The sequence below is a fragment of the Solanum tuberosum genome, unplaced genomic scaffold (assembly GCF_000226075.1).
Source record: "Solanum tuberosum cultivar DM 1-3 516 R44 unplaced genomic scaffold, SolTub_3.0 scf00540, whole genome shotgun sequence".
NCBI classification, from domain to species: domain Eukaryota; kingdom Viridiplantae; phylum Streptophyta; class Magnoliopsida; order Solanales; family Solanaceae; genus Solanum; species Solanum tuberosum.
Window position 1 is genome coordinate 1,823 of NW_006239457.1, and position 15,190 is coordinate 17,012.

The 15,190-nt window shown below is 29.8% G+C and overlaps 2 protein-coding genes across 2 annotated transcripts; one reads left to right on the top strand and one right to left on the bottom strand.

Moving 5' to 3' along the window:
* Positions 1 to 1,944: 1,944 nt before the first annotated feature.
* On the top strand, positions 1,945 to 3,767 carry LOC102596085 (U-box domain-containing protein 18). Its single transcript, XM_015304344.1, is given in 2 exon segments — positions 1,945 to 2,661; positions 2,663 to 3,767. Coding segments are annotated over 2 exon segments (1,464 nt in total). The 5' UTR covers positions 1,945 to 2,046; the 3' UTR covers positions 3,512 to 3,767.
* Positions 3,768 to 5,013: 1,246 nt separating this feature from the next.
* Positions 5,014 to 7,238, bottom strand: LOC102605949 (probable LRR receptor-like serine/threonine-protein kinase At1g07550). Its single transcript, XM_006365177.2, has 8 exons — positions 6,866 to 7,238; positions 6,726 to 6,782; positions 6,519 to 6,629; positions 6,333 to 6,440; positions 6,036 to 6,254; positions 5,835 to 5,950; positions 5,487 to 5,747; positions 5,014 to 5,404 (listed from the first exon to the last, which is right to left on the bottom strand). The coding sequence occupies exons 1-8, from the start codon at positions 7,236 to 7,238 to the stop codon at positions 5,195 to 5,197; spliced, it is 1,455 nt and encodes a 484-aa protein (XP_006365239.1). The 3' UTR covers positions 5,014 to 5,194.
* Positions 7,239 to 15,190: the final 7,952 nt, after the last annotated feature.

The window sequence follows — 15,190 nt, forward strand, 5'->3', positions numbered from 1 at the left end:
TTTTTTGTATGTTTTTTCAAAAATATTTTAGTTGCTAATTTGTTATAATTTATAAAAATCATTAACGTCATTTTCGAATAACTTATAGTATTGTTAACTTTCAATAATATATATTGTTCCATCTATTCAAATTCATGTGTCACCAATAGAATTTCAAGAGTCAACAAAAAATTTTCTAATTTTTTTTTTTTTTAATTATGATTTATAGTACTTTTAAATATAACGTATAGTGTGTTTGTAGGCTCTTATTAGATTGAAAAAATATTTTAAATTAGTAATTATTGTAATTAATAGTGTATATTACGTAATTTTCAAATTTGTAATAAAAAATTTTAAATATTAAGTCTAATAATTTATAGTATCTTAAATGTAATCTTTGAATACACATAAATTAAAAAAAGAAATAAGACAAATAAATTATAAATTGAATAATTGACATTTTCAAATATTAATTTACCACAAAATGAAAGTGAAGGAAGAAGTTGTGAGGCAGAAATAAAGAGAAGGGAATGGAATTAGTGAGGTGGGGTCCATATCCATTAAAAGAGATTGAAATAAATGCATGGCAAATTGAAAAGGTGTCAAATAGACAGGAAAACGGGCCCACATGCATTGAATTAGTTGGCAGTCATTGAGTGGGTCACTAATACACGTTGGAGCGTTTGCATTTCACGCTTTTGGCTCCGAAAATTGTGTGTTTATTTATTTAAATGTGGGATAGTTAAAGTGCCTATTTGTGCATTATGAAAGTTGGAGGTCAAAGTTGAAATTTGAAGCCAAGTTTAGGGGCCAATATATGTATTATGCCTATCTTTTAATCTGTTCAAATTTAAGTAAGGAAAGTTGTTTTGCTATACTTATGCTAAATATGAAATAATTGAAGTGTGCGTAATTTAGTTTGAACATCAGCATTACTATATCGTTTAAGAAAATGGTCCAAATTAGTTTTTGTACTGTGAGAAGGTTTTACTTTGCTCTCTATTAGAAGTGTGTTTCATTTATCCTTTTGTTATTTTAGTTTTAACTCGAAATTTCTCAAACTTGACATTAAGATAACATTAAATAAGAATGTAATGATAAATTTATGTAATTTCTTAAAAGACGTGAAATCTAAAATAATGACATCTAAATACGAACGGAAGGAATATTAGTTGGTCTCTAATTATTTCGATCATGAGTGCATAAACATGCCACATGGCTATATTGTGGCTACACTATCATAGAAATACTGCTCACAACAATCCAATGAGATTTAGTCAAAATGTGTCATGACTCATGACTAAAAGAAAGAGAAAAATAAGAATTTTGATTCATCGTCAATTTCATTATGTGAAAAAAATCATGATTTTGAAGTGATTTTAACATTTTATTGTGTAATTTATTTTGCATACCACAAAAGGGAAATATGGATCTTTTCCCTATATAATATTTGATTTGTTAGCGACTAAAAGCAAATTCAAATTAGAATTATAACGTTGCGAAATTGAATAAGCCAAACTTCCTACATAGTACAAAATTAAATCTTTCTATAAAATATGAGGGTAAATTTGAACCTTTATTTTTATAACATAGAATCACAATATATTAATTGGATAATAATCAACCTCCATCTACACCAATAAATATCTCTCGTCAAGTCACTTTCATTCTTTCTTCCTTTTTAAGTCTAATCAACTTCAAACATAAACTAAAAGCATAAATGTATTTATTGTTGTCCGTCTCATATTAGTTGTTAATTATACTTTAAATAGTTATCCTACCTTACTTGTCAATTTACCTTTATAACTAATTCTTTTTTTAAAAGTGTAAACAATTTTGTAAAGTTTTTAAAAAGTTTCTGAAGGATAAATTAATAAAACTAACATTCTTATTAATGATTTCTTAAAACGTACTATGGGAAATATAGAAAACTAATATCAGGGGCGGAGTTAGTAGTCAGCGTGTGGATTCTTTAGATTTTTATCATACACACATTTTTTCCCCTTTTGTTCATATATACTTTTTAAGATTTGATCTTTGTGTTTTCTTGATATATTTTTTATCTCAATGATCAACAAATCTAACGAATTCATTCGCCGGATTTTGAATTTTCCGGCTATTCGTCCTGGTGAAACAGTGTGTTTTTCTAGCCTTGTTTCATCTTTGATCCAATTAGGCCAAACAATATGTGAATACAAGTCAAGAACTTTTTATACAAATAAGAAGAATGTTAGGAATTCGATTCGTTTAATTGAGGATATTCTCATTGTTCTTAAAGAAATCCCAAATGGGGTTTCAAGATTTGCTAATTCAAGTATTGTGAGCTTATCTGAGATTCATTTTATCTTCCACAAGTTTCATTTCTTGTTAGATGATTGTAGCAGAGAAGATTCAAGAATATGGATTTTAGCGAAATCCGAGGATGTCTCTTGCCAGTTTCAGATGCTGGCAAGAGCTGTTGCTGTGGCACTTGATGCTCTTCCCTTGAAGGAAATGGATGTTTCTGTGGACGGTCAAGAAGTGGTTGAGTTTGTGAAGAATCAAGCTGTTAAGTTGAAGTTTGAAGTGGAAATGGATGATGTGAGAATGCAAGTGAATGTTTTGAAGATTTTGGATCAACTTGAAGATGGAATTGTTCCTGAATCACATGATCTGAAAAGGGTTCTTGATTATTTAGGGATTACGTTTGCTCACTAAAACAAGCATTTTTAACAGGTCTTGTTTGGTGGAAGCTGGTGTAATCCCACCTCTTCTGAATCTTGTTACTTCAAGGGATTCTTCTTGTCAAGAGAATTCAATGGCTACTCTGCTGAACCTCTCAAAGAACTCTAAATGCAAAAGCACAATTGTTGGAAATGGAGGTTTGTTCTTGATACTTGATGTGTTGAAAGGAGGGCTAAAGATGGAAGCTCGACAGCACGCAGCTGGTACATTATTCTACCTTACATCAGTAGAAGAGTACCGTAAAATGATGGGAGAAAATCCAGAGTTCATTCCATCACTTTTGGAGTTGCTAAGAAATGGCACTGACAGAGGAAAAAAGAATGCCTTGGTCACCATTTTTGGCCTCCTAATGCGCCCCGAAAACCACTGGAGAGTGATTGCTGCTGGATTAGTCCCCTTGGTGGTTAATCTGTTGAAATCTTTCGAAAGGGAAGATCTCATTACAGATTCTTTAGCAGTTTTAACAACGCTTTCTGAAAGGCTAGACGGAGCAATGGCTGTTCTTTATGCTGGAGCTTTGCCTATTATTGTCAATGTTCTAAGTTCTTGCAATTCAAGGGCATCAAAAGAGTACTGTGTCTCATTGTTGCTGGCTTTGTGTATCAATGGTGGAGCAGATGCAGTTCCTGTTTTAGTAAAGAACTCATCTCTCATGGGACCGTTATATTCCCTCCTGGCTGAAGGCAACTCAAAAGCAAGCAAGAAAGCTAGTACACTCATCAGAATCTTGCACGAGTACAACGAGAAGACCTCATCTGGCTTGATCACTCCAGTTTTTATAGAGGATCAATTCATTAATGTATGGTAATTATTTACAAGCATCCAACATGTATATATACACCATGGTGTAGGATGCTTTAGTGTCATTTTCCTTTACTGGTGATATCGGCTCAAGTTTTTAAGAGCTAGTCACACTACACTGCTGCAGCTTCTGGTTTTTTGAATGAAGCTTTGTATAGTTTTACTTGTATCTCTATACTTTCTGATGTTAATGTGAATTGTTGTTAATGTAAACATCAATCGTTGTAATCTTCGACTAAATAATAAGCATTATCTTATCTGAATCAGTTGGTATAAATATACAATCAGTTTACTTGTTTTATCTTTGATTGTTCAGTTTCATCTTCTGGTAGGCACCTAAATTGAGATCAAAATGTGTATAAGAGGAAACTTAAGTACAATCTTGGGCAGAGGCGGATCTTCAGCGAGTTCAATGGGAACCATTGACTATAAATTCTAGATTCACCTTTGAGTTCTTGGGTAGGATGAAATGAAAGTTAATTGTACATGAGAATGTGCACTAAGGATGGACTGACTCAACTCTTGTTGATAAATCGAGAGCCTCTTCGAGTTTAACAACCACCTGTTCCATGGATGGTCTTTGCTGCTTAAGTCCTATGCTAGTCAAAGCTAGCTTAAGAACAAGTTCAAATGCCTCCATTGAGAATTTCCCCTCCAGTTTGAGATCAGCAAATTCTTTGATATTCCCACCTTTGGTCAAGTTTTTCGCCTATGATTCAAAAAGACGCGTTAAAGAGAAAAAAAAAACTCAAAATGAATGCAAGAGAAAATGGAGGAGTTAGTATGTTTACCATTTTACTTAGAGGCATTGGATTCTTCAAATCCAAGTTGATAACCCTTTGTCCAGATAAAAGTTGTAGCAGTACTATCCCAAAGCTATAGACATCACCATAAGAATTAACATGACGGTTCTTTTGGTACTCAGGATCAACATAACCATAGGTTCCTCTCACTTCTGAGCTAGCATATGAATGTCCAATGCTAATAATTTTGGACAAACCAAAGTCTGAGAGTTTGGCTTCAAAGCTAGCAGATAGAAGAATGTTTGCTGGCTGCAAAATTTCACCAAAAAGAGGAAACACAACTGATTTTTTTTTAGAAAATGGAAGACAGATTATGGATGTAAAATAAGATTTTACCTTGATATCCCGGTGAACAATTGATCCTTGAGGATACGAGTGGAGAAAGAGGAGACCACGAGCACAATCAAGTGCAACTTCTAGTCTTCGTCTCCACGAGAGATATTTACTTTTACCTGCTCAGCAGGGGTGTTGAAATCAGGACACTATACAATTTAGATCAACAAAGATCAGAGAAATGCTCAAAGAGCAAAAACATACCAAATAGCCATTCGGAAAGATTTCCATTGTGGCATAGCTCATAAACTAGAAAACATAATGTAAACATCAATCGTTGTAATCTTCGACTAAATAATAAGCATTATCTTATCTGAATCAGTTGGTATAAATATACAATCAGTTTACTTGTTTTATCTTTGATTGTTCAGTTTCATCTTCTGGTAGGCACCTAAATTGAGATCAAAATGTGTATAAGAGGAAACTTAAGTACAATCTTGGGCAGAGGCGGATCTTCAGCGAGTTCAATGGGAACCATTGACTATAAATTCTAGATTCACCTTTGAGTTCTTGGGTAGGATGAAATGAAAGTTAATTGTACATGAGAATGTGCACTAAGGATGGACTGACTCAACTCTTGTTGATAAATCGAGAGCCTCTTCGAGTTTAACAACCACCTGTTCCATGGATGGTCTTTGCTGCTTAAGTCCTATGCTAGTCAAAGCTAGCTTAAGAACAAGTTCAAATGCCTCCATTGAGAATTTCCCCTCCAGTTTGAGATCAGCAAATTCTTTGATATTCCCACCTTTGGTCAAGTTTTTCGCCTATGATTCAAAAAGACGCGTTAAAGAGAAAAAAAAAACTCAAAATGAATGCAAGAGAAAATGGAGGAGTTAGTATGTTTACCATTTTACTTAGAGGCATTGGATTCTTCAAATCCAAGTTGATAACCCTTTGTCCAGATAAAAGTTGTAGCAGTACTATCCCAAAGCTATAGACATCACCATAAGAATTAACATGACGGTTCTTTTGGTACTCAGGATCAACATAACCATAGGTTCCTCTCACTTCTGAGCTAGCATATGAATGTCCAATGCTAATAATTTTGGACAAACCAAAGTCTGAGAGTTTGGCTTCAAAGCTAGCAGATAGAAGAATGTTTGCTGGCTGCAAAATTTCACCAAAAAGAGGAAACACAACTGATTTTTTTTTAGAAAATGGAAGACAGATTATGGATGTAAAATAAGATTTTACCTTGATATCCCGGTGAACAATTGATCCTTGAGGATACGAATGGAGAAAGAGGAGACCACGAGCACAATCAAGTGCAATTTCTAGTCTTCGTCTCCACGAGAGATATTTACTTTTACCTGCTCAGCAGGGGTTTTAAAATCAGGACACTATACAATTTAGATCAACAAAGAACAGAGAAATGCTCAAAGAGCAAAAACATACCAAATAGCCATTCGGAAAGATTTCCATTGTGGCATAGCTCATAAACTAGAAAACATTCATTTGGTGCATCATAGTGGCCTAGCAGGGATACGAGGTTCGGATGTTTGATATGAGAGAGACTTGTAACTTCTCTAACAAATGTTTCCATCTGTTCATCCTTAATTATGTGCTTAATAGCCACATGTTGTCTATCTGCTAAAATGCCTTTGTATACTTTTCCTGTAAAACATGATCATATCTGATTTATGCATGTTACTAATATGAAGTCAACTACTACAACGTTCGATTGTGACTTACCAGCTATGCCTTGACCTATGAAGTTGGACATGCTGAGACTGTCAGTCGCAGAGTAAATTTCTTTAAGTGATAGTCTACGATAGCTTGATTCTTCAGAGTAAGATTCATCTGATACCATCAACATTAAGCAGAATTAGAATAAGCTAAAACATTCAAAACAATGATTGTTATGTGTAGAGGGCTTACTATATCTTTCACTTGATGGTTTAACTTCAGCCTTCCTTTTCACATAGATCCACAACGCAACGATTACAACTAACACCATCCCAACTACACCAACAATTAGAATTGAAAGATCTGCATATTTAACCAATGCTTAACAATAAACACACTCTTTTGTCCTGAAACTCAGCAATATCAGTAATTTTTATGTATATGGATTTCAAGACTTACCAGTTTTAAACTTAGTATTACGTATCGTTTCATTTCCACTCTCATCTGCAGACGATGCTGCACAGTACAATGATCAATCAAGATCATAGTTAAATTTCAAAACTTAAATATGTTTATAACAGGAAGTAAAGTAAACTTACCTAAAGGGAGAGAGTTGTCTCCTAGGCAATGAAAGATCTTGTCAATCCAACTCTCATCAGCAACTCTTTGACTTGTTAACAAAATCAGCATACTAAATCTACAAATGTCATCTTCAAGTTTCATCGAATCATTTTTCGACGTGTAAGCTATTTCTCTCCATGTCTTCAAACACTTATTGCATCCCTTAGTAAGTCCTCCTTCTGAATCCATTAGCCTACAATCATCCCTCAGACTATTCAATCTGCTTCCTATCTCATTCAGAACGTCGATCTCTGAATAATCCGAACAACCTCCTGCACCACTAGTCAACTTCTCAATGCCACAGCTAAAAATATCAGTACTATTGTTATTCATCAAAGTTAAGCAGTCCATCTGTTGTATGGAATTGAGAAAGATAAGTCTTGTTTGGTTTGTCCAACGCGCCAATGCTCGTAAATATATGTTGAAAGGTAATCCACAACAAGGGTGAGTTAAGAAACCATCCCAATTGTTGTCTAAAGTTGTACATGAGTCCCTTGATGATAAAGAAGAAGTGTTAAAATCCAGGACACATTTGTTGAAACTACTAGTGGTTTGAGAAAAAACTAAGTCATATGATATGGAGAAAACCATGATGAACATGATTAATAATGGTGTGAAGCAATTCATTTTCTTGAAATGCTAAAGGGTACTCTATATTAACACAATCAAATAGAGAGCTATATAACTTTTTCTTCATTAGAAAAAGAAGAAGAAGTCAAGGATATGAAAGAGTAATAAAGAGAATGCATTTGGCTAAAGAGGGTATTTTTCTTGTTCCCATTGTAAGGCACAACACTGTTTAATGGCGGAATACATCGACAATCTCTTAAATTTGTTATGAATTTTATTTAGACACTTGAACTACATTAAGTTCCAATTGAGCATCTAAACACATAATAATAAAGTATTCTTATTAGAAAATTACTATTCAAATTCTGGAAAAAAAATTGCGCGCCTAGTCAAGAGTATATGAAGTAAATTAGTTAACCACGTAAATCCTGCAACATTTTTTTTAATTATATTCGTCAATCTCAATTAGAGTAGGCCTTAGGTTTTACTGCTTATAACTAAAGAAAGTGACATACTTTAAGTGATTATCATATTTACATAATTGGTGCTTACGCACAAATATTTTTTAAAGATACAAGTCGGAAATGTCTAATAGAAACACTAACCATATGCTCAATTAGAAATTATCGAAATTTAAATGTATAAATGAAATAAATTGACAAATTTAAGGAATTGTTCATGTATGTCGCCTTAGTTAATCAATCACATGACATAAGACCAAAAAAAAAAGTTAATAAAAAATCTAAGATTTTTTGCTGATTTAACATTTGTAGATTAGTAACTCAAGTAAGATGTGATAAAAGACAAATGCCGGACATATCAACATTAGAAAAATATAAAAATTTGATGTCACCTTTGTGTTGTAGTGTTTGGTTGACGAAGGACTCAATCTTACACCAATACAAAATACCAATTGTTTTATCAAAGACTCAACTAATTAACCATTTGCTACATAGTTAGAATTACTGAATTAGGGGTGTTCACGGAAAATTGAAAAATCGAAAATTGAATTAAATCGATAAAAAAGATTTATACTTTTTTTGTATAGATTTTTACTTTTAAATAATTTGATTTGATTTTAGATTTTTAAAAAAATAACCAAGTCAAACAGACTCTTAATTCTTAATTTAGGTGTTTGTCTTTATAGTAATTCGGTTATTTGTCTTAATTTTTTTTATTTGATTTGTAATTTTTTGTTTGACAATTCTAAAAGAAGACTATTTTTTTTAACTAAATTAGTTGCATGCATATGTAATGTATTAATATTGTATAACTATATATAATGTATAATTATGTATTAGAGATGTATATAAATACATACACACTTTTTATATAATATTTATATAGTTGCAAATATTCATCTTCCTCAGCAAGCAACTTTTTTTCAATCCCATCTAACTCAAATTTCCTCCAAAAAGTCTTAAAATATAAATTTGAGCTGCTCTCAATATTTCGAATCACTTCATATATTATTCACTCAAATTTCAAAATAATTCATATTTGCAAGAGATCAAATTTTGTGCCTCAAAACTATTCAAATAGAGGGCAAACAATTGTTGGGCCTTTCTTATTCAATGGGCCGGTGGACTGTACTAATTACTGCATAGTGCGAACTAGGTGTAAATGATCGGGTTGGTTTGCATTTTTCAAATATCAAATCAAATCATTTGTGTCGAATTTTTAAATTTATAAACCAAATCAAACTTATAAAACTCCGTTTCCTCAATCTCAGGTTTTTTCAGTTTGGTTCGGAGTTTTCAAATATCAAATCAAACCATTTGTGTCGAATTTTCAAATTTATAAATCAAGTCATACTAATAAACCTTGAGGTTTTTCAGATTTTTTTTGGGTAAAGTATTAATACAAACATATAATTAAATTATGCTTCAAATATTTCTTTAGTCTAACCAAAATACAATTGTCTAAGGTGTTTCTTAAGAGAATAAACACAAAATATGAGATGAGTGATGGCAATAAAAATATTCAACAAAAAAATAATAATGAAATCACATAAAATAAATATTGCAAATTAATAAGTCATAATGAAAAGGATCATAGTTTAAAAGTACTAAATCATGCTAAAATAAGTCTAATAAGTATTAATTACATGATTAAACATTAAAGAAAAAAACAAAATTAGGTTATGAATTTTAAATGTCTAAACCAATGTAAAACTAAAGAACAAATTATCAATATTATTGTCATTTTTAGTGTTGAATCAATTTTTTTGTTAGCATTAATATTGATTTGATTTTTGAATTGAGTTTTTATTAGAATTACTAATATCTATGGACTATAATCTTATTGAACCATTCAAAATTATAAATCTCAAAGAACTTGAAAAAATATGATAAAAGATAGAAATTATGAAAAAGTTTAAGTAATATTTTGAAATTATATCAAAGTAAATACTTTTATATATAAAGTAAATTTTAAAAGAGAAAAATTATATATATAATGTCGGGTTGGTTTGGTCTGGCTCAGGTTGACTTTTTTTTAGTTAAAACTAAACCAACCCAAGTAAAGTTGGATTTTTTTCCAATACCAAACCATTAATCGAGTTTTTTTTCTTCAGTTTGACTTAATTTACGATTTGGTTCAATTTTCGATTTGGTTTTGTACCCCCAAACTTCCAAAGTTGGTCAATTCAACTTATCTCATAATTTGGAAAAAAAGACCCGTTATTTACTCCACTGACTCCTTAATTTGATCATACTCTGATGCTACACTTCTTTAATAATATCAATATTAGAGTAGGTCAATCAACGTTTGAGATTGTGACTCAAATTGGTAGCCTATTTGTGAGGAGTGGTGGCTTGAATCCATGACCAACGTTGTTGGTCTTCACATGGGGACGATTATTATATGTCACTTCTTCTCCATTAATTTTTTAAAATTGACATAAATAGCCGTCCACCAAAATAATAGTCAAGAAATGTATATTTTGTATATAAATGTATTATATACATAAAATATATAACTTTAATTTGATACAAAATAATATAACTTTTTATATATTTGACCAACGAATGTAATTATTTTTGGTCGATCGACCAAATGTGTAACTAGGCTAAATAAACTCTCCACCTCATAACTAGTCTTTTGGATTGTTACTCTATTTGGAACATAGTATAATATTTGGTGTATAACATAGAAGTTCTAGTTATATTTTACATGGATAAGTTTTTGAGTGATTTTGATGGAAGAAGGAAGAATAACGATGTGTTAAACATGACACACACGTTACATTATACATATGATATACAAATGATATATTGTATATGCCATATGTATATGTTTTCCTTGAACTTGTATTCTTAGAAAAACAGTTTATTTTACTTCTTCTAATATGCATGCATTGTCTCATTCTTCTTTCTTGTTTTTTCCTCAAGTTAAGTGGCTTAGCTAATGATGAAGCATCAGAAAGATCTATGTGTGATTTGTGAGTGGATATAAATGTAATGTATCATTTATGTTTTTTCCTAAAAAAATTATGTTCTATAAAACTAGAATAAAATTTCAATTTTAATTTTTAAATTATAATTTAATATCTCAAATTTTTCAGAAAGTGATATCTCAATTTTTAAAAATATAAACTTGATATAAGTTTATATTTTGCGGATAAGGATTCATTGTTTTAAATTTGATATAAAAAGAAAAGAGGAACTTTCACATACAACTACTCAAAAATAGCTTAATTATGCTCCATAACTATAGTTTGCTAATTACGATTCGTAGCTACATGTTATAGAGAGGAGCGTGGCGAGCGAAACTGGGAGAGGAGGAGAGAGACGAGTGAGAGAGGGCAGAGAGCGGAGAGAGGCAAATTGTATATGTATATCTGTCAAAATAATTGTATATATGTAACTGATATACATATGTATTTGTATATCTGGCGAGCAAGATTGGGATAGGGAGGAGAGAGGTGAGCGAGAAAGGGCAATGGTTTATATAATTTGCATCTTGTTTGTATAATTCGGGGGTACGTTTGTATAATTCGCGTGTTTTTGTATAATTGAGTAATACAAAGTCTGAAATTATACAAATATGATAAAACTCGAAATAACGAATTGATACAAACATAAACATATGAACTTTAAACAATTATAATATTTATACAAATTACATTATATAAATTATATTATACAATATCTGAAAGCTACACGTTTATACAAACTTTAAAAAGTTATACAAAAAAAAAGATTGAATGTATATGGTAATAAAATTGAAAAACCAAAGGAAATCACCGTCATATACAAATACAAATCAAACGAAGAATTGTTAGTTGCGAATTATACAAATGTGGCGAATTATACAAACATGACTAATTATACAAACTCGAGTCAGCCACGTAATTAATGGTTAATGTTAGTCGCGAGTGGTAATTATAGCAAACTATAACTATGATGACTGCTTAAGTAGTATAAGTTTGCTTAACCGCGTAATTTTTCCTAAAAAAAATATTTATGTTTGACATGAATAGATTATTGTATCACCTGTATATTAAAGAATAGTTAGTAACCACTATTGTTGATTTTTTTTTTGGGATAAAATGAATCTTTGTAAGATTACGTGCATTTGAAAGTTTGTAATAACATCTAATCACATACATTTATTTATAAAGAATATGTAGATATGTGATTTATTAATGTGTCGCCTCAAGATATTATGATACCTTGTTTATGAGATATGATTTGCTCATTTGGTAAAATTGTACAAGAATTGAGAAAGTTTGACAGTTTTCATAATTTGTAGGATTTTTATATTTATGAGAACAAAATACAACTTAAGAAATCTAAATTGCATATCCAAACAAAAGTTCAACTTCAAATCATCCTAATTTCAAATCACTAATTTGATATAACGTTCAAACAGATCCAAAATATTGTCTAAATTATACATTTGACTCCCCAAATTCAAAATGTGTTTCATAAATTAGGATGAAGAGAGTACATAAATAACTAATACTTACATAATTAATATATGTATACCTCTAATCAACAATCAAACAACTCCTTATAATTAGAAACAATACTCAATTTTAATCTTAAATTCCTAAAATAATACTCCCTTTATTTCAATACACTTGTCTTACTTTCTTTTATAGTCAATTTAATACAAATATATTTTTATTTTTTGGCTACTCTTCAATTTCAGTTTTTCATCCAACATATTTAAGATCACAAAATTAAAAATGACATTTTAATATATTTTAATTCAAAATCATAATATTCTTTTTTTCTCAAATTCAGTGTTAATTTAAAAGTAGACAAATACATTGAAACGGAAAAAGTAATTATGCTAATTTGTTTTTAAGTTTATAAACGACATAAACAAATTGAAACTGAAAAAAATATTAATTATCATAATTTGTTTGTAATAGAAAAACGACAATTAAAACAGAACGGAAGTAGTATTGTGTTAGGACAAACCTCTTGCGCACGAGGAGCGTGGTAAAGAGTCACGAGGAAGAAACACAAAGCACTCTTCCTACGTGCTGTGGGCTCCACTTTACCCATTTATGCTGTCATTTTCACTCTTCCTCTTCCCCTATTTGGATCCCCTTTTTGTATCATTTTACTATTTTGACCCTTGATTTTTTTTTGTTTTTATTTTTTTAAAAGAAAAATGTTATAGGGGATGGATGAAATTTGTTGTTGTATATTATTGATAAAATAGCAAATTATTATATTATTAAGATAGAATTGCTAATTTGATATTTTTTCAAAAGAAAAAGATTCTATTTTGTGTAAATCGTAAGCTATTTTAATAGAAAATTTATTGTCAAATTCAAATAATTAGTAAATGTATTAAGCATGGTATTTTTTTTTTGTTAAACAAGAAAAAGCAGGATATTAGTAAAATTTTGAACTATAAACATTAGGTATCATTTATTTATCTCTTTAACTTTAGTGATTTCTTTATGTTTTTTAAAGAGAATCGAGGATAATATAAGAGTTAATCTGATAATTAATATTTTTTTACTATATGGATAACTCAAAAATACCATTCAAATTAATTTTTGTATTATTAATGGAAATCAAAATATTGAAATTACAAGATATGATAAGCTTGATAATCTCGTAGGAAATGTGATAATTGAAAAGGATATTTGGTGAAGGAACATTTAATTCTATCAAAGATTATTTAATATTGATCTTTGTTATAATGATAATTCTTTTTCCTTTTTATCATGTTACAATATGACCTATCACTTAGGAGAAGGAGTAATTATAAAGTCGTTGAAACTATATGAGTATTATGCCTTTTTTGTCTGGAGTTTAGGAAGATCTTTTTTTAAAAATAATATTCAAAGTAGATCCATTTTTCTACCTCCAAGTATTTTAAATATATATGCAATTTGGTTGGTGCAAAATGTGCCCGTCTCAATGAACCAATACACTTAACAATCCATTCCAATTAGATTAACAAATTTATATCTTGTTTACATTTCAATAAAATTGTTTTAAAAAAAAAAAGGAAACATGACTCGTTTTAATTTGTTGACATACTAGCCTTCTGCGAATTATTTTCAGGAGAATCATCTACTTTTATATCTTACTATTTTATAAAATATTATGATTCAATTGTAATATTTCTTAAAAATTGTATGACCTTTTAAATAATCACTAAAGGTACTAATTAAACGAATGTTCAATATTAATTTACCACATAAATTAAGTCGACTTTTTCATGTTTAAAAAAACATGACTATGTATGTAACAGTTTGGGTTTACTATTTGTGTTATTAATTAATAGAATAATTGAATAGTTAAGCTATGTGAGTAATAATAAAACAATATAAAATATACAACATAACCATTTAAATTTATATACAATATTATGAACTCAACTTTGTCAAATGATTAGCCATCGCCATTAACATGTACTTTCTTCTCTTATTTCTTCCACATATTGTTTCTACATTAGTAATACAATATGTTTAGTTTAGTTAAAAAAGAGAAGTTAGGAACAAAATAATTTCATAATGTTGAATTTAAAAGTTTTTCTTGGTTTTTCTTTGTATTTAATATAAAATTAAACTAAACACCAAAATGCAAGTTTTGTTCACCCCCAACCCCCACATTTACTATGTCATTTAATCACAATGTTTTTTTTATATTACGTATAACAAGTTGATTTGACATTGTATTTGGAACTATCTGTTTACTCTTAAATACAAAATAAATGAAATATGTCCAATTTCATGGTTAGATTTTGCCAAATTTACATAGAGATATATTCATGTAAGACTATCATTAATGTTCAATTATCTCACATTTGTTTAAATTTACTTTTTACACCAAAAACTTTTATAATTTTACTGTTTGCTTTAAATTTTTAATCCAACAACAACCGCAAATAAAAAACATTAACAAGAGGGTAAAATTATTTCCTAGAATTCAAAACAACAAATAAACACCACATATTTGACTACATATATTATCTAAATCCCAAACAATTCCAAGTACAAAACAAGTTATTAATTTATATGCATTAACAAAACATATAACCTTTACATTATCATGAACATTTTAGTTAGTCATCATAAAAAATCTATTTTATTTTTATCGCTATAGTCAAACTCCTTACGTCATATACATTTTCACATATATATATATGGGGGACTTTTTTTTAATTTGATAGTGTAAATTAATGTTTTCATTGAAAAATTTAAAAAGGATTTATGACGTAAATTTATTTAATTAATACATAAAATAAAATTATAAAAA

Excerpts from the sequence above, each read along its gene's own strand:
- LOC102605949 (XM_006365177.2), bottom strand. The coding sequence starts at position 7,238 with ATGGACTGCTTAACTTTGATGAATAACAATAGTACTGATATTTTTAGC. Across the intron at positions 6,783-6,865 it reads AGACAACTCTCTCCCTTTAG|CATCGTCTGCAGATGAGAGT; the intron begins GTAAGTTTACTT and ends TGTACTGTGCAG. Across the intron at positions 5,951-6,035 it reads TCTTTCCGAATGGCTATTTG|GTAAAAGTAAATATCTCTCG; the intron begins GTATGTTTTTGC and ends CCTGCTGAGCAG.